At 36.8% G+C, this 27,241-nt stretch overlaps 2 protein-coding genes and 1 pseudogene across 2 annotated transcripts; all 3 read right to left on the minus strand.

Moving 5' to 3' along the window:
* Positions 1-1,402: 1,402 nt before the first annotated feature.
* On the minus strand, positions 1,403-2,501 carry LOC143592188 (putative NAD(P)H dehydrogenase (quinone) FQR1-like 1). The gene is made up of 2 exons (XM_077072160.1): positions 2,230-2,501; positions 1,403-1,651 (listed from the first exon to the last, which is right to left on the minus strand). The coding sequence occupies exons 1-2, from the start codon at positions 2,454-2,456 to the stop codon at positions 1,420-1,422; spliced, it is 459 nt and encodes a 152-aa protein (XP_076928275.1). The 5' UTR covers positions 2,457-2,501; the 3' UTR covers positions 1,403-1,419.
* Positions 2,502-17,099: 14,598 nt separating this feature from the next.
* On the minus strand, positions 17,100-20,017 carry LOC143592185 (uncharacterized). The gene is made up of 2 exons (XM_077072157.1): positions 17,908-20,017; positions 17,100-17,812 (listed from the first exon to the last, which is right to left on the minus strand). Exons 1-2 carry the CDS (start codon positions 20,015-20,017, stop codon positions 17,100-17,102), a joined length of 2,823 nt encoding a protein of 940 aa, XP_076928272.1.
* Positions 20,018-23,162: 3,145 nt separating this feature from the next.
* LOC143592189 (calcium-binding protein KRP1 pseudogene) lies at positions 23,163-23,696 on the minus strand (annotated as a pseudogene).
* Positions 23,697-27,241: the final 3,545 nt, after the last annotated feature.

Raw genomic sequence — 27,241 nt, forward strand, 5'->3', positions numbered from 1 at the left:
CAAGTAGTAGGTGGGGGAGACAGAATAATAGAAATATATCTAAGTTTGCTATATATTAAACAAAAGTTTTATATACATGAGTGTTCAAACCAAGTAGAACCTATTTTATATTGAGACGGGGAATAAATAGCAGGAATTAGTGCGTGAAACGTATGGAGGATTCAAGAATTGGGTTAGGCCATGGATAGTGGGCAACAAATGGGCTGGACTTTGGGCGACAACACCGCCCCCTAGGCAATAAGTGGTGTGGGGATTTTTGATATGGAACACCACTACACCTTTAAAATGAAAATAGTTTCTCTGCTGACGCGGCGCCACATGTCGAAAATCCTTACCATTTTGTAACTCTTCACTACACATAGCCTTAGAGGCACTGTGAGAAAAGAAGCAATTCTAACGCACCATTGTATCAGGTTAGGCATAACATCATATCACACAGTACTTTCATGCATCGAACATAAAATGCACCATTATAAATAGTTTAGGCCTATAGTTGTAATAGTTTAGAACTTTTTTAATAAGTAATGAAGTTAAAGAGAGAAATCCTGATGCACGTCTAATCGTGAATTCGCAAGTAATGCCTCACATAGCCGACATTGCACAGGTCCAGGGGCGGAACCACCATAGAACTGCGAAGGTTGGTTGAACCCGTTGAGTTTTTTAAATGATTTAAGCAAAGCTTTACCATAATGTTGTATGGGCACGTAGATATGCTAGCCGAAAGTGCTTCATCTGTTGAAGGGGTCGTGGCCAAGTTATGGCAAGTATATGTTAAAACTTGTTGTGTTCGATTTAGTTATCTTTTATGTTTATCCATACTAATGAACGCTAACTTTCCATAAGGATCATCGGCATGTTAAATAATAATAATAATAATAATAATAATAATAATAAAACCAAGTTTATAAGAAAAACCTGAAACCGGATGGTCTATATGTTATTTGCCATAAAATATAAATAAATGGTTCACTCAAATAATCATGTATTCCTTATAAGTCGTTAGAATAATCACAAGTATCAAGACTTAATTACATGAAAATCTGAAAATATAAGAATGTGATAACACACTCACTATCCATTTCCTGATTTCCGTTTCCATTTTCTAGTACTTGATTAACACTCCCATCCACTCATCAAAATTCGAAAGGTAGATCATTTCCGTAACACTTTTGCAGAAAGGTTCGGTCTTTACTCCTTGATTACAACTTTTAATTAAAAAATCAAACTAAATTCGAGAGTAACAGTATAACACCGATACTTTTACATACAATCGAATCATGAACAAAAATAGTATTGAACGGGACAGAAAAAAAAGAGACACATACATGTAACATATGAGACAGCAAGCGAGTATACAACATTAGCAACCATATGTAAACAAACTATGTATTTGAAATACCAATGTTTTAAAATGAAATTTTACACACGTCCCTTGAGTTTCTTAGTGATGGTAGCAATGTACTTACCCTGATGGAAGGCTTGTTCCAACTCAAGCTCGGATGGTTGTCTAGACCCATCTCCAGCATAAGTTCCTGCACCATAAGGGCTTCCGCCTTTGACTTTCTCAATTTCAAACATGCCGGCTCCAAAAGTGTATCCGATTGGCACGAATATCATCCCGTGATGAACAAGTTGAGTAATTGCAGTTAATCTGTAGTTGAGATGTATAAGTGTTACAAGTTTATAATATGCCCACATATAACATATTATATTAAATATATATGTATGTAAAACTTAACGGAAAAATATACAAAAGTAATTCAAAATGTGTATAACTTAATTGACAAATAATAAACGAGCAGGCTCAAGCTTGAAAAAGGAGATTCACGAGCCGAGCTCATCTTTGAAAATAGAGCTTGAAACGAGCTGAGCTCAAGCTCTCATAAGTCAAAATGAGCTGAGTTCGAGGTCCCATAAGTCAAAACAAGCAAGCTCAAGCGTCGAAACCGGCTTGCTAAAAGCTAGAATCAGGCATTGTTTAAACGAGCTCCAGTTTGAGCGTCATATAACGAGCTTGACTATGTTCTGCAAGCCCACAAGAGTTACTATATGTATATATAACATTTATTATTTTATATAATTGCATGTTACTGTACATAAATCGAAAAAAATAATAGCTATATAATATATAATTTCTTGTATATACAAGATTATAATTATCTACATACATATATAAAAAAATTAAATAAATTAATAAATAATAAATGAGCCGAGCTATCAGGTACTTACGGGGTGGTTTCTTGGCCGCCACCTTGAGACCCAGTGCTGTAAAAGATACCAGCAGGTTTGCCAGCAAGCTGTTGCGTTCTCCAAAGACCACCAGTGGCATCAAAAAATGCTTTGAACTGAGCGGCCATCATACCGAATCGTGTTGGGAATCCAAAAATGAACCCATCAGCTTCAGCAAGCTCGTTTGGTGTGATTATCGGGGTGTCATTTTTAGGAGGTGCACTCATTTTTCCAAGCACCTCATCATTGAGGTTTCAGGTACCTAGAAATCGAAAGGGACAAGTGGAATTTGAGTAAGGATAAACAGATTTATAAAAACATATAAGATAATTAACCTGCCATAGCTTGGCTTCAACTCCTTCAACAGAGGAAGCACCTTTGAATATCTCTTCAGCTAGCTTCTGTACATGTCCATACATAGAATAGTATCTGCAACATTATGGTAAATCATTCAAAAAAACTCAGCGGGTTCAACTGAACCTTTGCGTTTCAATGTGGTTTGGTGGTTCCGTCCCTGGATCTGCCCAGATGATCCATAGATCAACACAATAAGCAACCACGATGATCATACAGAGCAGTGAAGCATACAGATCAAAATATGGATGTTACTAATTATTGATTGATTATTTGATTAAAATAGTGACTGTATGATATTCTTAATGAACATATGAGTTCAATCGGGTAAAAGTACTCATATACCCTAAAAAAATAATCTTTCGTGGTATGTCAAACATCTTAAGAGAATGTATGTGTTATGAGCTAAAACATCGTTCATCTAATCGTTGACCGTGTGCCAGGTAACAGGAGCTACGCTCTATAGATATATAAGAAAAATAAATGCCCTATCTGCAGTTAAAGAAAGGCCAAGGTACACTTAATTTAGTGTAACACTATTCATTACAAGTTTCATTTAGCCCTTAAAACCAATATTCTTTTACTTTGTATCCTTAATTCCTTATTATATATAAAACTACTACATATTTTTAACATCTAATGAGATTGCAGCCTCGTTCCATTCAGCCATCTCTCAGAAAATCAGAACCGTGTTTATGATAAGCACCTGATGATAATAAATCAGTCTCCAAAACAGACTAACTACTACTACTACTACTATTAGCAAGGTTGAATCACAGAAGCTGCTAAAAGAAAAGTGACAGGTGCTATTATACCAAAAACACCATAGACAATATTAGAGAGTCGGTCACCTTAATCATCATAGGAATTATATATATTCTTTCTAATTAGGTTGAGAATAGTTAAAGTGGCGGATGTTATTATACCATAAACAATATTGGAGTCAGTCAGTCAGCTTAATCATCATAGGTATTAGGTAAGTAATTGAAAAACCTGCTGAATAGACATTCTACCTGATCTTAATTTAGCTAAATTTCTGCCTACTTACACACTCTGACAGCAAAAGATATCCTAACTCAATTTATCAGTTTCACTAATCAGTTGAATGTTTATCAAAATATTCATTATTATTATAATATAAGCTCTATCAAATATCAGAAGCAGAAAAGGTTTTGATACAAAATTTCTGATATAACTTAATTATTCTTCAATCAAACATATATAAAGTAGATCTACTGATAAATAAATACAAACAATCATCAATCGCACATTCAATTCAGCTAATCGGTAACCTACTTAACTTAAACAACTACATCAAATCGACAAAATAATAATAACAATAATAAAAAAATCAAATAACAACATACACACTTATTATTATTATTAATTAATGGTAGCCATTGATTAATGAATCGAATCTGCTCTGCTCTGCTCCGATTGACGAAATGAATGATCACACTTATTATTATTATTAATTAATATGGGTTCGTGGTGTATTTATAGTGGGTTTTGATGGAACGACGTCGTTGGGTGGTTGAGGAAAGGAAGTTATGTGGGGGCATGAGGAAATGATCAAGTGTTGGTGTCACGAACCACCAATCATTTTTTTTATTGTGGGATACGTCTCTACACTACACATAAATAAAGTGCTTTCTATCAGGTAGGGCTATTAGTTTGTTGCTTCAAATCATAACATATTTATTTGGTTTCCCCTTTACCTTTTTTTAGCAGCGTTTTAAACGAAATCTCAACCGTTTACACTGATTTTGGTATTTCAAGAAAAACCTTATTACCGTAGAAAAACCTCTTTAAGGTCTCAAGTTTTAATCATCACTCTTATATCACTGGACCGGAAGGTTGGTCCCATGTCAAGTTTCCTATTTATTTTTATTTTTTAAGTTTTTTTTCTTAGTCGGTTTATAAAATTTTAAACCTTAGAAACGGTTATTTGGTCGTTTATGCCCAAAGTTGTCGTAAAATAACAAACCGAAACATAAGTATACATTGAGTGATCTTCAAGCTTTTTAAAATTTTCATGCGACACAAAGTTGCATTTGAATAAGGCTATGCTTGCGAAAGTCGTTAGCTCCCCTCTCCCTCTTTGGCTCTTTGTAAACTTGGACTTAACCCCGTGGTAGAATTTAGCAAAAGACATCTTTTTAAGTGGATGAAGCGTTTATGTGGGCGTTTCGTGTCATGTGGTGGCTTTTACAAAAAAAAAAGTGTAGTGAATGGAGCCCTTTAATTATTACCTCATTATTATTTTATTTTTATAATAAAAATAAAACAAATAAAATTTCATTAACTAAAATAAATTTAAAAAAATAACGTTAAAATTAAAACAAAACACACATAACTAGTACTTAAAATAAGCATTAGTGATCAAGTTTATACTTTTTAATAATTTTATCCCTTTTTATTTCGACTAGCCTCTAGGCATGTCCTGTAACATGGTCGATCAGTTCCTGCAAAAAAGCGAGTTCTTTGTCCATTTACCTCTCGTTCAATATCTCGGCGAACATCCCGTTGGATTCAGAATTTTGTGTTAAAAATGGTGATTCCCAATGTCGTGTATATCGGCGAATCAGCAGTTCGTTTCGTTGAATTATTCTCTCATTTCCACACTCGTACCCGCCGCCGACGACTTCGCCCCTTTCCACGACTTCTTCTACCGCTCACTAGAGGAAACTCTGCATACTCATCCTTGGTATTGCCGACTTCATCATCATTTAAGTCGAAATTTCGAGCATCGGACTGCGGTGTTTCTGGATCAACCGAGGACGAGGTTTTGGACCTTTTTGCCCGACACCTACTTCAGGATCCGACAGGGCGTATGATGCCCCACTTAGGGTGATTACCTTTATGACACCAACAACTCATGTAAATAAAGGTCCCCAGAGTACTTTGGTACTCATTCAACGCCGCCACAATGATGTCTGCGTCACAAGCACCACTACCCCACGAGTAAAAATCCCGGTTGTAAACTGATTCAAAAAGCTTGACATTTGGAGTTTATATTGAACCATTTTCCTTATATAAAATTAGGTTTCCGATATTCATCCTCTTTGGCCATTAGTTTGAAAAAAAGTTCCCGAACTTTATTCAAAAATATGTCTAATCTTTAATAGTTGGCTATAAAAAAATTAGAAAACATATTAACAACCGTTAATATTGTGTTCAAGGAAAAGTTAGTACATAAATGAAAAAAATACTAAACACTTACGACATTCGGCCTTTTCCGAGACCGCGGTCCACGACCGTGCAAGGGCCAAATACTCTTTGGTGTCCACGACAAAGTTGTTTTATTACTCCGAGGCTCACTTGCGTCTTTCCTTTTGTGTGACCACCCTCTTCAGGCTTTGCTCGGCCGGCCTTTAGGTTTGCACCAGGTTGTGTCTCCGACTCATCTTGAAACATCAGATCGGGTTGCGTCACCGGCACCGCCTCGTCTCGTGTCACCGGGAAGTCTGGTTGAGTCGGTGAGTTAAAAATTCAGCTTGTAAGTTGCGCATCCCTAAATATTGCATGTACGACAACACGTTAGGATCGAAATTAACACCAAGCGGGAATTGGGGGTTAGCTGACTCGCTTGGAATGTTCGATTGAGTCGATTGGGTAGTGTTCGGTTGAGTCGGTTGGGCGGTGTTCATGCGTTGGTTGATTGTCCAAAACCGAACATCAAATGGTGAATGGATTCATATTGAATAGAATTTTTTGGTTAAAATTTGTTACATAATATTGGTGGAGAATGAGAGAAAGCGTTATGTTTATATAATTTTGATAGTTTTGTTTATATAGTGCATATTTTAATAAATAAGTTATTTTTTTTAATTAAAACTAGCCGTTGGTTAATGGTTTTATTTTGAAAACCCCACCACCACCCAGCACTTCCCATAAATTGCCCATCACCAACCTTCACCCAAAGGCGTCCTGGGAGGGGTGTCCCGGACGCTTTGAGGGCTTTTTGAGGGACATATAACGACCGCTAATTAGGGTGTTAAATGGTTGAATTGAAAGAGTGACGGATTGTGCTAAAGAAATAGTAAGCTTTTGTCTCTTCATGTGGAGAGTTTATAAAATTAATTAATTGAACTAAAGTGCTTTATTGAGGTGTTCATAAACAGGTGCACCACCATTATCATGGTCAACAAGAATGATAATTGTTTTGGAGACAGCAAAAGGCCTTGTCTGTGTAATATGTAGTAAATTCTAAGACTTCTACATTATGTTGGGCTCATTTAATGATTTCCAGGATTGTATTGATGTTTTCTCATATCGAGACCTTTTTATTGTGTTTCAACTAGTCATAATAGTTGCTTGATGTATGATTTTGGTATGGCAAAAGGTAGTCCATCAAGGGACAAGACCCATGTATCAATGAGGTTATCAGAACCTATGGTTACGTTACTCCTGATTCTTGAATAATGTTATGGCGGATATTAATCTTATAAGCCAAATAAATTCATAAATTCAAATTTAGAGTAATAAAGAAATAGTAATTTGTGCTATCATGGGATTTTATAAATCTTATTACCATTTGCATCCGTCGTTTAAGGAACATTTTTGCACAATAATTTAGAAATCCGGCTAAAGGTTATGTGGATCTAGATTGTAAATGTAGTCTTTTAGATGTGGATCTAGATTCCTTAACTCAAGGTCCTATTCCTATACAAACGCTAAATTATGAAACCATGATAAAGTCAAACCATTTGCAACATTTCGGTTGTCAATGTTTTGTTTACATTGGTAAAACAGTTGCTAACAGTTGGGTTTAAAACCATAATTAGCAACCCTGAACACCCCCAAATTTTTGGTAATTCGCTTGCAACTCCAAAACCTACACCAAATTCTTTGCTTTGGATCCATTCAGTCTTCATCTTTATATCATTATTGTCTTGAGTAAAAATCTTGAACAATCATATAGCTACACCGATGAATGCAAATGCCCTGTCACCTTCTTATTAATAATGTTGATGATTTGATTCCATAATTTTAAAATCGCTTATGTTAGTTGTTGACTTGTTTCAATCGCTTCCGTAATCATTGAAGATATTAGGTAATCTTTAAATCATTGATTCTTCGCTTAGTAATTTTGATGGAAATAGGTCACGATTTATTTTAAAATATATTAACAAAACTAATAATAGCGTGGAAATTGTGGTACATTTGTATCTTTGGGAAATTGTGGTACATATAGCGTATACCTATCCAAACGAAAATTAACGAGAAATACAATATATGTGTATATCTTGATTCATACCGTGGCGTTTGACAAGTGCTTGAATTGCGCATTGTTGAACGACCTTCACGAGTGCTTGAATCGTGCTTTCTTGTACGATTCTATGCTACAAGAACAAACAAACTAAAGTTGACGGTTGTGACTGAGGATTCATGTTCAACACGGGTCCCTTAAAATAGATTTCGGACCATCTCAGTGAACCTGTCTCCCAGGGTACAACGCCGAAGCAGAAGTATTGTCGGGATTAACCTAGCACCCGAATAGTATTTGAAACGAAAACTCGGTTGTGAATATGGTTGTGAGTATTTCTGGTCACCTCTCAACATCTGTCATATATATAACTTCAAGAGAGATGGTGAAGGCAAGTGGCTTGTGTCTCTCATGCATGCATGTCTGGTGATGGCACGTGAAACGTGTGTCTAGCATGCACTCATCTGGTGACGACGACATCTGTATAGTATACGCTCATCTTGTAATGACTGGTGATGACACATGTCACTAACGATGGAGACTCAAGACAACACATGTCTCGCATGCAACTGATGTCGTGTGTGTGTGCATAAAAGTTGATCGTTTTTCACACAAAATCGTGTTTAAAATTTATAAAAATGATTTATACTAAGACAAAACCACACACAAATAGGTAAGTGTTCCGATCGTATATGTAAGATAGTATTTGTAAGAACCAAGTATCGATCCACAGACACGGAATATTTCTAATAATAAATCTTTGTTATTAAATTAACCGGAAGTAATAATCATTAAAACAAATCATTGTTTAAATTAAAAATAGGCAAGTAGACGGATTTTAGACAAGAAAATCAATATATGAAGGTTAACATCTGAATCAAGAATTCACTTAACTCTTCTTTGATAATTAATATTATAAATATGTGATTAACTTGCTTTAAGAATATAAGATAGAATAATCCGTCATTCCTAAGCGAATTTACCCTATGATATAAAAGAAAGTAGAATGCGTAACTTCATATCTACCACGAGAATGTCAGCTTAATTAAGCAAGTAGTTTTAGTGAAGTATAAAGATTAGGATTAACTTCGATTTCTCAAACACTGATCCTAACAACTTCTAGGGAGTTATAGTTTATTCATACAAACCCCCTTGGTTGATTTAAGTAGATTATAATAACGCATTCCTTTAACATATGATTTCTTTAACTAGCATGAAAATCTAATCAGTCGTACTTAACAATCTTATTTTATAATTATCAGAACTAGAGAAATTGATCATAGCATGTATCTCATCTTTTCAAAGTCCAATACAAGGAAGCATGCTTTGGATAAAATATCAAGATTTTCTTTTTACCATTTCTAGTCTCCAAGAATATGAGTGAATCATGAATGATTATAAAAGTTTGTTTTAAAGATATTAATCATCAATCTTGAATTAATGGATTAACGTGACAAAGCATGTTTCATCAAAAGATAATTGGAAAGTAATCAATACTTCACCAAAACTAAATCACATATTTAATATAATCATCAAACTGAATTAAGCTTTATCACAGATTTAGATGGTAAATGAAAGTTTAGCTCATAATGAGCATGATGATAAACATCAAAGAAGATGAAGATTTCAAATACATGATTAAATTAGAACAATCTAACCAAATTATTAATGAATTCTTCTTTCTAAGATTATGATGGATGCTTCCAGGCCTTCAAACTTCTTAATTGATCTTCAACTTGAATGTAAAGTGAGTGTTTATAAGTAATAAACCTGTCCAAAACCTTTCTAAGCAGCCCCAAGCAATGAGACAAGCAACCTATTTATAAGTTGTCTGGATAGCCGAGCACGGCCCCATAGATCATTTTGCATGTGCAATTAATGCTTGTTAGATCGTACATATGATGACTAAGCACATGAGCATGGGTCATGGGGCACCACCACGTGTTTTGGCTTCCAGTTTCTTGTAATTTTGTCTAATTTGGGCAATGTGACCACCGGAGCATGCTAGGTGAGGCACGACCCCGTGATTTCTTCATCGAGTTTTTGTTTTTTTCAGAAAGGTGACAACGGGGACATGCTCAATGAGGCACGACCCCGTGTTTAGTTCTCCATATTTTGTCTTATCTTGGAAAGGTGACTACGAGGGTGTGACTAGTGAGGCACAGGGGCATGCTAGATTGACTGATACAGAATTTCTTTATTTTTCTTCGATTTTCTTTGTGTATCAACTTCTTTCTTCGTTTGAGGCTGGAATAAATCTAAAAATAGAAAATAACATAATAAATAGCAATTTGAACTAAAAATATAATAAAAGATATAGTTTTGGATATTATTTGATGCTTAAAAGATGTGTACTTTTATATACATCTTATTCATACCGTGGCGTTTGACAAGTGCTTGAATTGTGCATTGTTGAACGACCTTCACGAGTGCTTGAATCGTGCTTTCTTGATTCTATGCTACAAAAACGAACAAACTAAAGTTGACGGTTGTGACTGAGGATTCGTGTCAACGCAGGTCCCTTAAAAATAGATTTCAGACCATCTCAGTGAACTTGTATCCCAGGATATAACAGTCGAAGAAGAAGTATTGTCGGGATTAACCTAGCACTCGAATAGTATTTGAAAGGAAAGCTCGGGATCAAGATGATTGGAAACGTTTTCGGTTGTGAATCTGGTTGTGTGTAACATCTGTCATATATATAGCTTCAAGAGAGATGGTGAAGGCATGTGGATTGTGTCTCTCATGCATGCATGTCTAGTGATGACACGTGAGACGTGCGTCTAGCATTCACTCATCTGGTGACGACGACATGTGTATAGCATACACTCATCTTGTGATGACTTGGTGACGACACATGTCACTGATAATGGAGACTCAAGACAACATATGTCTCGCATGCAACAGATTCATCTCACAGCCTTCACGACGATTTCGAGTGTGCGAAGTACAAAATACACAATCAAAACGCCACATTACACACATTGCCCCCGCCCTGGTCCCGATCTCCTGCCCTTCGGGTGCTTAGCACCTTTGCTATTGCTACTAAATGTGACTTGGCATACAATCGTACAAAAATTTAATCTTGTGAGCTGTCCCACTTATAAGCCGTTCACAAGTTTATCATTTTACCAATGTAGGATAAACTCAATTCTCCATTTACCAATGTTCAAATTCTCAACGACACAATTTAGAGTATCGATATCTTATTAATCTTTACTCTTTGGACAAATTAATAATTGATTTATTAGTAACAAAATAGATATTTGTGTCCAAAAATTTTTCCAACATATTTGTTCATCAGTTCTGTTAATTTTTACTTAAAATTAATTTTTAATATAAACTTAGTTGATGCCTAATTTGGTAATTTTTGCTTAATCGTTTAGGCCTACAAGTCTACAACATAATTTGCATGATTATCTGTCAGTTGATTTTGCTTGAAGGTAATTGTTTACACCTAATTGTTTGACTGTTTGTGTGTTGTTTTCCACCAACTAATAGTTTGTCATGATTCATGTGATTATGGTGTGTTCAAAATTAGGGTACCAATATGATGCGGTTTGAAGTTTAGTCTTCTTACGGAAGGGTATTTGATAGGTAATCCGTTAGTGGATTAAACTCAAGAAATTAAGAAGATAGACTAGCCTTGGGGCAATTTTCTGTGTCCTTTTTCCATTGCAAAAACAAACCTTAAATACATGAAACAATGCAGAAAAAAAAAAGGAAATAATGGAAGTACTTCTCCTACATGCATGCAGAAATGGGAAACGTGGGAACATGCTTTAATGCATCCTAACTTTACTGCTAAAGTGATGAAGTGGTGGAGACTTAATCCAACAATCTTTTAGGAATGGTAGTTTGTCTCTTGGGTCGTACATCTGGGTCGTCCATGGGCTGATCAGTTGGGCTTGGCACCTTTGATTGGATCGTATCATCTGCCTCCCCATGAAAGTCGACATTGCCCTCAATGTTGAAGCTGGGAAAACGGTTCTTTATCAATTGCAATTCTTCCCACGTAGCTTCTTCTATTGGTTGGTCTTTCCATTTAACAAGCACTTCCTGCTGACCCAATTCGCCTATGCGCTGATCCAATAGGCTTTCTGGGGTGAATTGTGGGCTTTCTTCTGGGCCGAAGTCTTGTATGTTACCTGCTGGTTCACTGTTTGATCCCACACTAGGCTTTAGAAGTGAAACATGGAATACTGGGTGAACTCTGGAACCTTCTGGCAGTTGCAACTTGTAGGCGACCTTCCCTATCTTTTGGACGATTTTGTAAGGGCCGTAGAAACGACGTGTCAGCTTATGATGTTTGTTGTGATGAACCGATGATTGCCTATATTTTTGTAACTTTAGATAGACCATATCGTTGACCGCGAACTCCTTCTCCATGCGATGTTTGTTAGCCTGCTTGGACATCCTTTCTTTAGCCATTTCCAACGACTTTTTCAGTGATTCAATAACCCGCTGATGGGTTATTAAGGATGTCTCTATTGACGCATTGGTTGTTGCTCCTGGAGTATAATCATGAATGGACGTTGCTTCATGTCCATATAATGCCTTAAAAGGTGTCATATGGATTGCCGAATGGTAATGTGTATTATAAGAAAATTCTGCCAAATAAAGATACTTATACCACTCCGATGGTTCGTCCATAACGTATGCTCGCAAGTACGATTCGAGACACCGATTCAAAACTTCGGTTTGCCCATCTGTTTCCGGGTGATAAGCACTTGAGTGGACTAACTTGGTACCCATGATTTTGAAGACTTCTGCCCAAAAACGGCTAACAAATATCGGATCGTGATCCGAAAGTATGCTTTTGGGCAGCCCATGCAACCTGTATACTTCCTTCATGAACACCGATGCTAACGAAATAGCCGTATAATGTGGGGCCAACGCAATAAAATGTGCAAATTTTGAAAGACGATCAACTATAACCCATATTGTCACACCCCGTTAAGCGATTTGCGGAAACGTAAAACGGAAATGCAACAGATACAACTGGTATCAAATACATTGTTCATAAAGTAACATTATTAACTAATTTACAATATATTACATCGTTCTAATCTCTTTTACAAACTAGGTTATACAATCAAACCGGTTCTTCAATTACTTTACTTCTAACTCAAATGCCCACGACATCAATCATCAGTCAGACACGTAACGCACAGGAAATTACTTCTCATATCTGATTACCTGAAAAGTATGTTAAAATAGGTCAACTACGAATAGTTGATGAGTTTCATAAGTTTAACGAAATCAGTTCTGCGTACCACACAATCATAGTTTGTATGTACGCGCGTATGTAAAAACATGTATTTACGTTTGTATAAATATGTACAGCCATATCCTTGTGTGTGCATATGCACACATGTAAGTTTATAATATAAATTCGAAATTTCGGTAAAATCGTGATTGTTTGTTCGTACTACCTGTTTCCAATTTCCGTGTTTAACCAACCACTGTGGACCCCCTTCCTCCCACAACGGTTCCACATAAACTCAACCACTGTGGCCCCCCTTCCGCCCACAACGGTTCCGTGTTAACATCAACCACTGTGGTCCCCCTTCCACCCACAATGATTCCACGTAAACTCAAACATTATATAGTGTACACGCAAATAATTAGTATATTCTACACATAGTATTTCCTACGGCTAATCACATAGCATGTATATAGACACATATACACATATAGTATTTATCACGTATCACCAAATACTGTGGCTCCCCATCCGCCCACAATACGCATAATCACATTATTTTCTTAACATTCATGTCATAATCAAGTTAGTTCGTTTAATAAGTTGCAGCAGAACTTGGCTCATAGGCCATACTCAACTTTAGTTTATAAGTTGCAGCAGAACTTGGCTCATAGGCCATACTCAACTTTAGTTTAGTAAGTTGCAGCAGAACTTGGCTCATAGGCCATACTCAACTTTAGTTTATAAGTTGCAGCAGAACTTGGCTCATAGGCCATACTCAACTTTAGTTTATAAGTTGCAGCAGAACTTGGCTCATAGGCCATACTTAACTTTAGTTTAGTAAGTTGCAGCAGAACTTGGCTCATAGGCCATACTCAACTTTAGTTTATAAGTTGCAGCAGAACGTGGCTCATAGGCCATACTCAACTTTAGTTTATTACTATTGTGGCCCCCCTTCCGCCCACAATAGCCCCATAATCATCACAGACCACGTTATCCCCATGGGCATTACAGACCACGTTGTTTCCCAAATTGGTTATGTTTAACATTACATAATGTGTTTGTATAAACATGCTGTCACGTGTAATTTCATTATGTTTTGCAATTCGTATTAACTCCACTCAATATATCAATCAACGATAATAATCATCTTTCATCAGCACGTAGTCAATCATTATGTTTGTAGGGACGTTTCATATATAAATGTTCAGATATTTTATATTTTGAACCGTTTTCAGATAGATAACGTGTATAAACATGCTTTCCACCCCAAAAGTTCGTAAAATAGTTTAAAGAGCGGGGTCATGAAACTCACAGTTTTGTAGGCACTCATTGCGAGGTCAGCTCGGGGTTCGTTTTCCTTGCTATCACTTAGTCCCTATAGTCCATATTATAATAATATTAATATTTTAATATTATTATAATCTCAGTACTAAACTGGGCTGTATAACTAATCTGGGTATAGCTGGAAAGCCTAGAAAGTGGTAATAGGCTTAGGTTGTGATGTTGTTCAATGTCTAATACTTAAAACTGAACTTGGCTCAGATTCCCGTTTTCCCAGCTGGGCCAAGTTGTTCGTTTACGCGTTCAGAAAACAGTTATGGGAAAATAAGCTTGGGTAAATGTATTGGTTAATAAAATGATTAAGTTATAAAGAAAGATCACATACTGGGGTACCGGATTAGCCTCGGGGCCCGTTTCCGTTTATTCAGTTTGATTTAAGAAGAAACGCGCACAATCTATCCGGATTGTCCAGGTTTCTCATAGAAAAGTTCGTTTTCACTTAATTAGTCCAAACATATGATTTTTGATCACTCTTGGTGTTTTGATTTTCCCGCAGGTTCACTAGCCGCGAATTTGCCGGTTGTTATAAAAACTGAATTTGTTTAATATTTAGATTAGCATAATTAATTAACCGTTAATCATTAAATTATGAAAATTTAACCACTTATCAATTAAAATATGTAGATTTTTATAAAAATATTTCTGGAATTTATTTACTGATTTATTAATTTATAAAAATTCGTTTTATCAGCTATATTTCATCTGAAAATCGTCCGTTTACCCCAAACAATTTCCAAAAATTCCACAAAAATTCTTGAATACTCAAATCATGTTCCAAAATAATCTGTATCAATTCTAGAATGTAAAAAGCTTGTTTAATATTCTTTTCGGCCCAAATTCGGCTATAAAAATTCGCAAGAACGCATATACACAAAACACCTTTAGACTTCTCCAAATGATTCCAAAATTCATATGTGATCAAAATACATCAAATCTGAGTTCCCAAAAAATTTTCATAATTTTTAAAGTATTTTAGCTATTTTTCCCAAATAATTGTCCCAATTTGGTAATAAATTTGCCAAATATTCTCGGATGGTCGAAAAATTACCAAATTTAAACAGGGACTTATTAACATGGTCCCTGATGTTCCTGAAAAATTTCAATGCCTAACAATATGCACATCACAACCTTAACCTAAATAGCCCGTAAGCGAGTGTTTCGGCATTACCTTAGCGAGTTTGGCTCGTTTCCGACCTTTTAATCAAGTTTTCAGGTTCTTGTGCTTCTAAGCAAGCTAGTACAAGTCCTATATCACAAACCAAGCAAGTTTCATCAATAGAACAGCCCTTTAACTTAGGGTTTCGGCTAGTGCACAAAAACGAACTTTTGAACCGTAAAAACGTCGTTTCAACCCTTTAATCCGTGTTTATGGCCAAAAAAACTATCAAAACAGGTTCCTTACCATGTGTATGATCAAAACATGTTTATGGACCATTTTTAGGATTTTTACACGGTTAGGAATGATTTTTAGTAACCAAGACATGTTTTTATGGTATTAAACAAATTTAAACAAGTGAAAAAGCTACTTATTTAAGCCCCTTACCTTAGGGTTTGAAGGTTTTTGGCTGGAGCAGCAATTATGTCCAGAGTTTTCAAGAAAATGAGGCTGAAAATATCAAGGATCTAGTTTAAATGTGAAAGAATAAAAAGGGGGTAAAAGTCTTCTTTGGCGGGCTGGGCTTGTTGGGTCCCCTTTTGGGCTCATTTGGCCCACTTTTCTCGATTTACGTGTCCAAACGTAAAATGCCGAGTCCAAATTTATTTCGGGTTCGGTTTTTGGCGCGAAAAACTTATCGGGTGCGTCAAACGGAGCGAAAACGAGTGTTTTTCGGCTATTTTTGTGTAAAATTATAAAAACATACTATATGTTTGTAAAAATCAAAAATATTTTCACGGATCGCTTAAAACATTTCAAATAAGTGTTTGGTAAGTCTTTTTCGGCTTAACGGATGATACAATGCTTGGTTTGTAACTATCTTTCGCGTTTAAGTCTATAGCGGGTAGTTAAACGAGCATGTTTTCGTTTAACTTGTTTGCTATCGAACTAAGGCCATATTACTAATATTTTAGCTTGCATAAATCGTATATCACTTATAGATGGCACCCCGGGATATCCGGACCATAACCAGACCCGTTTGGTTATTCGTTTGTTCGTTACGCAATAAACGGTTAAACGCTTATTCGAGTTTGTAAGTACTAAGGTGTACTCGGTTTTGCCACGGATGTCACACATATAACCGTCTTACCTTTCGATTTAGGTAAGCCCGTTATGAAATCCATTGAAATATCATACCATGGTGCCACCGGTGTGGGTAGCGGCTGAAGTAGTCCAAATGGTTTATGAGTAGGGGTTTTGATCGCTTGACAAACCGAACAAGCACGGATGAATTTGGTGACGTCTTTTTTTATGCCGAGCCATGAGAATGACGATGTTAAGCGCTTGATTGTGGCTGTGATACCTGCATGGCCTCCCAAGAAGGAGGAGTGGAACTCCTCGAGCAGCTTCTGTCGAATATCTCCAATTGGTGGAACAAAAAGCTTTCCACGCATGTAAACTAAACCGTCACGTATTGCATGGTGAGGAAATGAAGTTGGATCGTTAGTGATTTTCTCCACAAGCTGCTCCCCATTGGTGTGATTTTTGAAGAAATCTCTGATGGTATCTAGCCACGTAGCCTTCGGGTGTGACATAGCATGTACCGTCGGGTGACTGATTCGGCTCAAGGCGTCGGCGACTATATTTTCTTTACCCGGTTTTTAATGAACTTCGAAATCATACCCCATCAACTTAGTGACCCACTTCTGTTGCTCCGGCGTCTGAATTGTTTGGGTCAACAAGTGTCGCAAGCTATGATGATCGGTATGAATTCGAAAACGCCTACCCAACAAATACTGACGCCATTTTTTTACCGCTTCTGTGATTGCATATAGCTCTTTCGTGTACGTTGATTGCATTTGCATCGTGGGACAGACCTTTTTGCTAAAGAAGGAGATTGGTTGTTGATTTTGTGAGAGAACCGCTCCTATAGCAAAACCTGAAGCATCCGTGGTAACATCGAAAGGTTGGTGGAAATTAGGAAGGGCTAGGGTAACGAGTATTCTCATGCTGTCTTTGAGTTGTTGGAAGGCAGTGGCTGCTTTTTCATTCCAAGCGAACTCTTTTTGTTTGAGGAGGTCCGTAAAGGGAGTAGCGATCCGGGCATGGTGTTGAACAAATCGCCGGTAGTACCCGGTAATGCCAAGGAAGGCTCTTAGAGTGGTGAAGGATGCCGGAGTTGGCCAGTTTTGTATGGCCTGTATTTTATCTTCTTCCGGGTCGACACCTTTGCTTGAAATTTTATCTCCCAAGAATGAGACCGCGGCTGAAGCAAAAACACACTTTGATGGCTTCATGTTGAAACTGTGTTTGGTGAGAATCTCAAAAACATGTTTGAGATGGGTGTAATGTTGGGCGAGTGAGCTGCTGTAGACTAAGATATCGTCAAAAAATACCAAAATTGACGTAAAACGGGTCTGAACAAATCGTTCATAGCCGACTGAAACATCGAGGGTGCGTTGGTGAGACCGAATGGCATTACAAGGAATTCGTAGTGTCCATCGGTGGTTCGAAACGCAGTTTTGTGGATATCTTTCGTTGATACTCGAATCTGATGATAGCCCGATCGCAAATCTATCTTCGAAAAGACAATGGCACCGTGTAGTTCATCTAGGAGCTCATCGATTGTCGGGATGGGAAACCTGTCTCGTATCGTGACGGCATTTAGTGCCCTATAATCGACACAGAAACGCCACGATCCGTCCTTCTTTTTCACAAGGAGCACTGGGGAAGAAAATGGACTTGTACTCGGTTGGATGATGCCATCTTGTAGCATTTCTTCGATCATGTCGGTCATTATCTTTTTTTGAAAGTGCGGGTATCTATACGGCTTGACGTTGATCGGAGGGGTGTCGGGTTGCAGTGGTATACGGTGGTTGTGTGACCGGTTTGGTGGGAGGCTGTGGGTGGGTTGAAATAAGGATGCAAAGGTGGCTAGTAGGGTTTGAATATGTGGGTCGGGGTGGGTTAATGGATCTGGTGAGGTGGTGTGGGCGGGTATGTGATGTAAGGTCATGGCATGAAGGGAGGCTATGGAGTCATTTTTGATAAGTGATGAAAGGGAACTAGGTGTGACTAGCTGTGTATAAGGCTCACCCGTAATTGTGCATGGCTTCCCATCTTTGATAAATGAGATTTCTGGGATTGAGAAGTCTGCGGAGAGACGTCCCAACGTACGAAGCCACGAGATTCCTAGTACCACATCTGCGCCTTCGACCGGAAGAATGAAGAATGGCAATTGAAACTCGGTGCGTTTGATCTGGAAGGTAACATCTGGACAATACCCCGTGCATTGAATGTATTGACCGTTTCCTACCATGACGGCAAAGGGTACGATGGGTTGCGATTGCAATTGTAGCTGGGCTGCGATTCTGGGCTGTACGATGCTGTGCGTGCTGCCGCTGTCGACCAGAATATGGACTGGTCTGTTGGCGATGTAACCCGTAACCCTCAAGGTTTGATTCGAGGATAATCCAAAAAAGGCGGCGTCTGATAACGACATTAATTTGGGGTTTGGATCTGCCGGGGGCTCGGTGTTGGCTGGTTCGCTTTCGGCGTCCGTTTCTTCATTATCCATGATTAACAAGAACTGGGGTGGGGAGCATTTGTGGCCCGGGGAATAGCGTTCCGGAAATCGGAAGCAGAGCCCTTCTTTGCGGCGCTGTGCGATAGCTTCCGGGGACAACCGTGTGACTGGTAGTGAAGGTGATATCTTGGGAGGGGTTGGTAGGATAGGGGGTTGTTTGGTAGGGTTTGTAGAGGTGGAAGATGAACCTGGCGATGAATAGGAGGGGGGTTGCCAAAAGTTCGGTGGTTTGTTGGGGTAAAAGGTGGATTTTGGTTTTGGGGTAAGGCCCAGTTTGTCTTCAATAAGCCTCGAAAGGGAACAAGCTGCGTGTAGTGTCGTTGGCTTATGAATTGCGATTTCGTTTTGTATATCTTGCCAAAGGCCAGAGATATAGCAATTAAGAAGAGCGTCGCGGGAGAGGCCCGTGACTCGGTTGCTAACTTTTTCAAATTCCGTTTGGTATTCGATGACGGTCGCCGTTTGCCGAAGCTTGAAAAGAGTTGCCTGGTGGTTTTCGTACGTCGATGGTCCAAAGCGGAGCTCCAAGTCGCGTTTAAAAGAGTCCCACGAACCTAGCAGGGAGTTGTTTGCCAGGTTCTGGTACCATGACAGAGCGTCGCCGACAAAGTGGAACACCGTTAATTCGACACGGTCTTCGGTTGGAACTTTGTAGTAATTGAAAAAATTGTCTGCTTGAAAAATCCACCCTAAGGGGTTGGAACCATCAAACAAAGGAAGGTTAATTTTGGGTGGTTTGGGGTTGGTACGGTGGTGGCTTGAAGACGTTGATGTATCATCAGTATGTTTGGGTGACTTAGGTGAGTCGGTGCGGAGGTGATCGGGAGTAAGTTGTTCGGATAGTTTGGCCAAGTTGGTTGCGAGGGTGGAGGTGGTTTCGATGAGGGCCGATAGCTGGGTGGTGGTGGTGGTAGAGGCGGAATTGGTGGCGGTGATCAATTGGGTTAGCTGGTCGGATAATTCGTCAAAGGAGGTTTCTCTTCGTGGCGGCATGGTGGAGGTGATTCGGGAATGAAAGCACCAATGATAGGTAATCCGTTAGTGGATTAAACTCAAGAAATTAAGAAGATAGACTAGCCTTGGGGCAATTTTCTGTGTCCTTTTTCCATTGCAAAAACAAACCTTAAATACATGAAACAATGCAGAAAAAAAAGGAAATAATGGAAGTACTTCTCCTACATGCATGCAGAAATGGGAAACGTGGGAACATGCTTTAATGCATCCTAACTTTACTGCTAAAGTGATGAAGTGGTGGAGACTTAATCCAACAATCTTTTAGGAATGGTAGTTTGTCTCTTGGGTCGTACATCTGGGTCGTCCATGGGCTGATTAGTTGGGCTTGGCACCTTTGATTGGATCGTATCAGTATTAACCTCCAAATGTTTCATGAATAGCTATTCATGTTCGAATTGGTGAAGCCCTTTGGTTTTAGTTATTGGTTTTTGGTTCGGTAACAAGGGCTATTGGGGCAGTTTGATTAATTAATTACTAAGCTTATATTGATTTTAAATATTTAATAAACGAAATACATAATGTTTTGAAAGACAATCTTTCTTTGGTTAATTAATATAATTATAGTATGTTGACTTTCTTTAATGATCATCGGTCACTAAATCAATATAGTGGTGGGTTTCACCGAAAGAAGTCTTCCATTATCTTCTGGATTATGTAAAGGTAACTCATAACTATGGGTTTGAAGAATGCCATCCAATATTCCATTTAGACCTGAGAGCGACGTTTTAATGAGGAAAGTCAAAGTAAAAGTCGATCAATATTTTATAAAGAGACTTGCTATGATGCTTCAAGGATTGTTTTTAAAATACAAACTTAATTTAAAACCGTTACTTCGATCAAAATATTTCATACGAAATATAGATCATATTTTGTGTGTTTTTTTTTTTATCTTTTGATTCATATATTTTATCTCCACAGGCAGAAAAGTAAGTTTTAAAAATATATTATAATAATTATGGATATCAATCGTGTCGGCTGACTAAATCCGAAAACAATTCATTTTTGTATTGGTGTCAAAAACATCAATCCTAACCCGTACACAATAAAATATCGTGTAACATGAACACATGTTAATCAGTTAGCAGATTGTGGGTTGGTCTGCTTAACTGTGTTTAATGATGGGTTTGTGGGTTGGTTTGCTTAATTAAACAGGTAGCTACGCCGGTTTGTTTAACAAAACAGGTTAAAATGCCAGCCCAAAAAAAATTTGTTTGATCATTAATTTATTATAAGAATGGTCAAAACAACACAACCTATTTTTTAAACATGTTAGATGCATCAACATTGGTATTGTATTCATGTTGTGTGTAGTGTTTTATAAATTCTCACCCCTAATAACGTAGACAAGATTTATCTTCTAATCATTGAATATAATATATTTAAAAGTATATTTAGGGCGTTTGTAAAAAAATATAATAATTCAGTTATCATATTTCTTTTGAATAATATCTTCTTCGTCAAACATTTTAAGATCTGTTTATCATCTGGTTACACATCTTGTTAAGTGTTCCAAAATAGTTTTATTAAAACGTTTTTAACAGAAACAATACATTTGAAAAATTATATATATATATATATCACCTCTAACATGTTACTTAGAAATCAGGTGTGCGAATGACTAAATTAATGAAACGTTTGATATCCAACATAATACTCACTTAAAACAAAACTTATGTTGGTTACGGATAGAGAAAAATCGTGTGAAGTATAAGTTAATTCGTGTAAAGGATCGCAGACCGGCCTTAAAATGACCAATGACTCAAATCTTCAATGTTATGCAAAGTTTGATATATGATTTTTGTGTCATATAAGTGAAACTGTATATTTTCAACAGCATTGATATGCACACATTTATTTTGGTTAGAAGGAGAAAAATAAACGAACGAAGATGTAACAAGTGTCAAGTAGTTTTAAGAACAAGAGGTCATAAAAAATATAGTTATACAAAACTTTTTTCGTTTATTAATAGTACTTTGTTTGCATACTATGGTTGAATTCACTGTCTTGCTTATTATAATATAAATAATACAATTTAATAGTTTGATGCTTACATTTTAATTCGAATAAGGTGACGAGGATCCGTGAACCACAAGAACATGAATGGAACTTTGAGGTTTATTACGACTTCTTTTTATCAAACATTTCCGATTTTAAAGAAATTACATTGTGATTAATATGGTTTACAAAATTTATACATTTATAAAAAAAGTACACATAAAACAATTTTCTTTTCAACAAAAGGACAAAAACTATAAATTTGAATGAATTTGAAAAGGACTACGGAATTTCACCTTTGGTTATCCTTTCACGTGGAAGCAACATCCAAAAGCGTGCTACGAACGAACGCGCGTGATAATGCATCCACCGAGTAGTCGATGGCTTCTCAAGAAATAATCAATAAGTGAATCATATGTAACTTCGTAAAAATACATCAAAACCTTTTATAAAAACAATTCCAAACTCACCATATTAAACTTGATATCAAGGTTATGTGAGATTAAAAAGATTTATAAAAACTATTTTTATTTGGATTAAAATTAAGAAAAATCAACACGCAATTGACCCAGGGTAGACGCCGTATGTTTTGGGCTTAGCCTTTTTTTTCCTTCTGTTTATACTTCTTTTCAATTTTTTTTAAATGGCTAATTTGAATAAATAACTGGTCACTGGCCCACCCGCTCATCTCATTCCTTGACTACTAGAGATCATTCTTAGGAGGAAACCCATCACAGATGAGAAAACTCCCTAACCCAGCCTGAGACCCCCTATTTTTTATTATTTTTTTTATCGCATATGATACTTGAACCCAAAACAAATTTTTAAATGTTGAAAAAAAAACGAATCACAACTTACCACATAATCATCTATGTAATTCGCTTTAGTTAATTATTTTTACAAAATTTTTAAATGTTGGAAAAAAAAACGAAATCACAACTTACCACATAATCATATATGTAATTCGCTTTAATTAATTATTTTTACAATAAATCTTAAAAGAAGTTATTAACAACTATATACTAAATAAATTTATAAATCATTAATTAAAAAAAATCTTAATGTACACAAATGGAAAGTAAAACAGTTAAATTAGTATCCATCAATCTTAAAATTCAACAACAATCCTTAACATCAAAATTACAAGTAGAAAGTTAATTAATAATAATAAAAAACTATCAATGTGAACTCTTAAACTCATGTTCAATAGCTTCTTCTAACAAAAACTCAGACTGATTCATCAAACCCGGGCTTAATCTAAACATAAGAACACAAAACTCCATTTGATTCAACGCACCATCGCCATCATAATCGCCTTCTCTCAACATACTCGACAGATCATCGTCACTCAAATCCTGCAAGCCCAAAACCAAAGAGTTCCTCTTCAAACTATCGAATGTGATAACGCCTTTTTCGGGGTCCATTAATAGTTGGAACCCTTTGCATAATTCGCCGATCAAACCATCGCCACCGAGCTTTTCCTCAATCACGGGCAAGTGATCATGAAACTCGAATTGGTTCTTCGATGCAGCCATTGAAAATGCAAAGAGATTGATGGGAATGAAGTTGTGAATTGGTGTATATATGATAATATGAAGCTGACCGGTTCCACATGGTGGTATTTTCAAGGAAAGAGGATGTAGGATTCAATATCAATTTGCTTCTTGTTAGGGGAAACTCCAATGAAATTGGTTTAGGATGAGTTGACAAATTTTGCCTTACAATGGGAAAGTAAGCAATGTCATTGACCAAATGTAGAGATCAATTGCTTTTTTATTAATGTGGTCAATATTTTTTTTTAATATATTATGAAAAGAAACATAACACGGTACAAATACGTAGGAGCCGACATATACTAGCCACAATTGCTTTTCGAATAGTCTTTTATCTTACTCATTAGGGTTTTAAGGCTTTTCTTGTTGGGAATTACCGAGTTGACTTATGGCTATTGCGTGGAGTGACTTGGGATGCAAGAAACCGGTTATCTTGGTTGGCGTGCAAGTAATCGGGTTATTTATGAATAATTATTTTATGGTAAAATCTATTTTAGGTTTAGATGGAGATAATTATCGTGTTTATTTTATTGTGTCCTAAATATATTCTTGGTGGCTGATCGGTTAATTATGCTTAATGATTGGATATGTGGTCGTTGGGATTGGTCTAGGGAGCCGTTTGGTTTGGAAGAAATTGAGGAATTAAGAGCTCTTCTACAAGTTTGCCAAGGAGTGTCTCTTAGCTTGAAAGATGATAAAGTAGAGTGCGGTTGTGTGCCTTCTGAAATGTTTTTGGTTTGAAGTGTGAAAGAGAGGTTGTGTTTGAGTGGTTTTGAGATTCCTGGTTTTGTGTTTAATTGGAACAAATTGGTTCCAAAGAAGGTGAATTTTATGGCGTGGCGAGCAGTTTTGGGTCGGCTCCCCACTTTTGATGTTTTAGCAAAAAGAAATATTCCGTTTCGCTCGTTACTTTGTTTGATTTGCGGGGAGGTTGAGGAGTCGGCGGAATATGTGCTTGTCTTTCGACCTTGAACAATCTTTATGGTGTGTGATCTCGCAATGGTGTAAAATGCCCGCTTTCTTCTTATTTAGCTTTCGTGATTTGTTGGAGCTCTATAGGGTTTCAAAGTTCTCTAAGGATAAAGTGATTATTTTCCAAGCAGTTTGTTTGATAGCGGCTTAGGGTTTGTGGAAAATGAGAAATGACCTGGTGCATAATGGGAGGCTGATTCTTCTCTCAAGTTTGGTGGAGGAAATAAAAGTGCTTGGTTTTCTTTGGGTAAAGAATAGAGGGAAAAGACACAGGCTTACTTGGAATGATTGGTGTCGGTTCCAGGTGTAATTGTTTTTCGGGTGGGTTTGGTGTGGGTGTTGGATGCTTCTTTGTTCTTTCTTTGGTGTTCCTCTTTTGTACTTTGTTGTTTCTAGCATATTGCTAGTTTTTTATATATATTTTTTTGTTGGTCGTTCAAAAAAAAAAGGTTATTCTATATATACCGTGTTTAGGATATATGACAAGTTGTATCAAGTTTTTGAGTCTTATTTCTTGATCAATAAAGTTTGGGTGTTAGCCAAATATAACGTTTGTTCATGTTCCTTTGTTCCTGTCCAACGCATCTCTGATTACCAAATTTCTCTTTGGCTCGGCCGAGCCATTTAAATTTTCAAAACCGGTCTGGCAATATCAATCTTTTGTTTATAAGCTACTCTATGATATTAATCACTAAACTAAACAATGATAGGATGAAGAAAGACAAATGGTTATACAACTAAATAATCGTTTAATAATTCACAACTAAAACAATAACTACAAACATGTGAAGTTTTGTGTGTCAACGACCCTTAACACCTACCAAATAAGGTAATGCTTCGAGCCACTAGTTATCTACTTCAGCTCGTCTTGTTAAAAGCTTTGATTGAAAAAGAGGTTAAACTTTGAGCACGAGGCTAAATTGAAGCTCATCTAACAAAAGAGCTTGATTATAAATTTAACATACCAAGCTTAACTAGATGCACAGGCAATGCCCCGCTTTGAAAAGAAAAAGAGGGGGGGGGGGGGGGGGGATGGCGACGTCTCCCGGCCCGATCACCCTGGTACGTCCGAAATATTTCAAAACAAAATTATATAAATGGTTTTTTTTTTAAATATGTATTCTTAATGTTAAAACTCAATCACATAAATCATTTTAGCTCATTTTTATAAAAGTCTTCTTTTTTTTTTTTGCAACTCAATAAACCTATTTAAAAAATTTACTTGATTAAGCTCAATATAAAAAAAATTACTTAAGACCCAAATCTTTTCTCACATTCAGATAAAAGTTTTTAACGATTCTAAAAAACGGCTCTACTCATGAGTCTACACAAGCTCACGATTCATATAAATGCAGTAGCTAATATAAAACATATCTAAATAATACACAATGTTTTTAATAAAATTATGAACGAACCATATAATTTATATTTTATGATATGTAAAGTGATGTCCGTAAAAATGTAGTTAAAACACAATAAATAATAAACAAGTCTAGCCTTAGCTAGGGGTGTGCGTGGGTCGGTTTATGGCGGTTTTGAGCCAAACTCATAACCATAACCGATATGTCGGTTAATGGATAACCATAACCATAACCGACCCGCTATGGCGGTTTTGGTTAATCGGTTTTGTAGGTTATAGTGAGTCGGTTAATCGTAACCAAATCAATGTAATTGAGCCTAAAAGTTTGGTACCAATTATTACAAAAAAACGACATGACATAATCTAACAAGGTATATAATTCATAATATTAATACCAAATATTCAACAAAGAATGACATTATATAATCCAACAATAAAATTCAACTTAATTTGATAACAAATGATGAATCAAAAACATCAAAATGATATAATCCAACAAGATGTTTGGTGAAAGTTAATCCCAAGCATATTAAACATATTGTTGGTTAACTAAATGGGTCGGTTTGGTTATAATGGTTTTGGAATTATCTTTAACCAAAACCGACCCGTATTTGGCAGTTTTTAAAAATTCATTAAACCGACCCACCGGTTATGTCGGTTATCGGTTAAAATCAGCTCGGTTATGTCGATTATGGTTCGGTGTAACGGTTATGACTTATGGTGGTTAAATTGCTCACCCCTAGCCTTAGCTGAGCACAAGCTCGAGAAAACATTAACAATTAGAGCTCAAGTTTTAGAGATAGCCTGATACCACCTTTTATGACTTACTTAATAGCCCATAAACACGTTTTTAAGCCACTAGCAACCATTTTTACTACATGAAAACAACAAAACAAAGCATTAACGTTAACCATCACCGGCTGACCTCTGCCGCCACAGCTCCTCATCAGCATTCCTAAGGGCGGTTGCGTATGAATGGGCAAGAAGAAATGGACGGGTCGGTGAATATTACCTATTACAATCACTACATGAATCATATGCGTGACAAGCGTGGTGCACCAGTGAAGCAGATGATTTAAGCAAAAGTGTGATTTTGGTAAACGAGGTACATTTGAGACTTGACTCCGGTTATGGGAGCTCCAGTTGAATTTTAGAAAGATGGCCCCAATGGGTTTTAAATTTAGATTGATTGGTTGATTTGTGATTCGAGTTCGGGGAAAATAGGTGGTGGTGGTGTTATGATATTATGCAATCTTGTTTGTGTTTGGGTTTGATGATTCAGTTGCGGAATGCATCATTGTTGGAATGATGAGATGCATCAGC

Source organism: Bidens hawaiensis, unplaced genomic scaffold, assembly GCF_021521415.1.
Source record: "Bidens hawaiensis isolate Kalapana, Puna unplaced genomic scaffold, B.hawaiensis_p1.1 tig00040584_1, whole genome shotgun sequence".
In the NCBI taxonomy this organism is placed as follows: Eukaryota; Viridiplantae; Streptophyta; class Magnoliopsida; order Asterales; family Asteraceae; genus Bidens; species Bidens hawaiensis.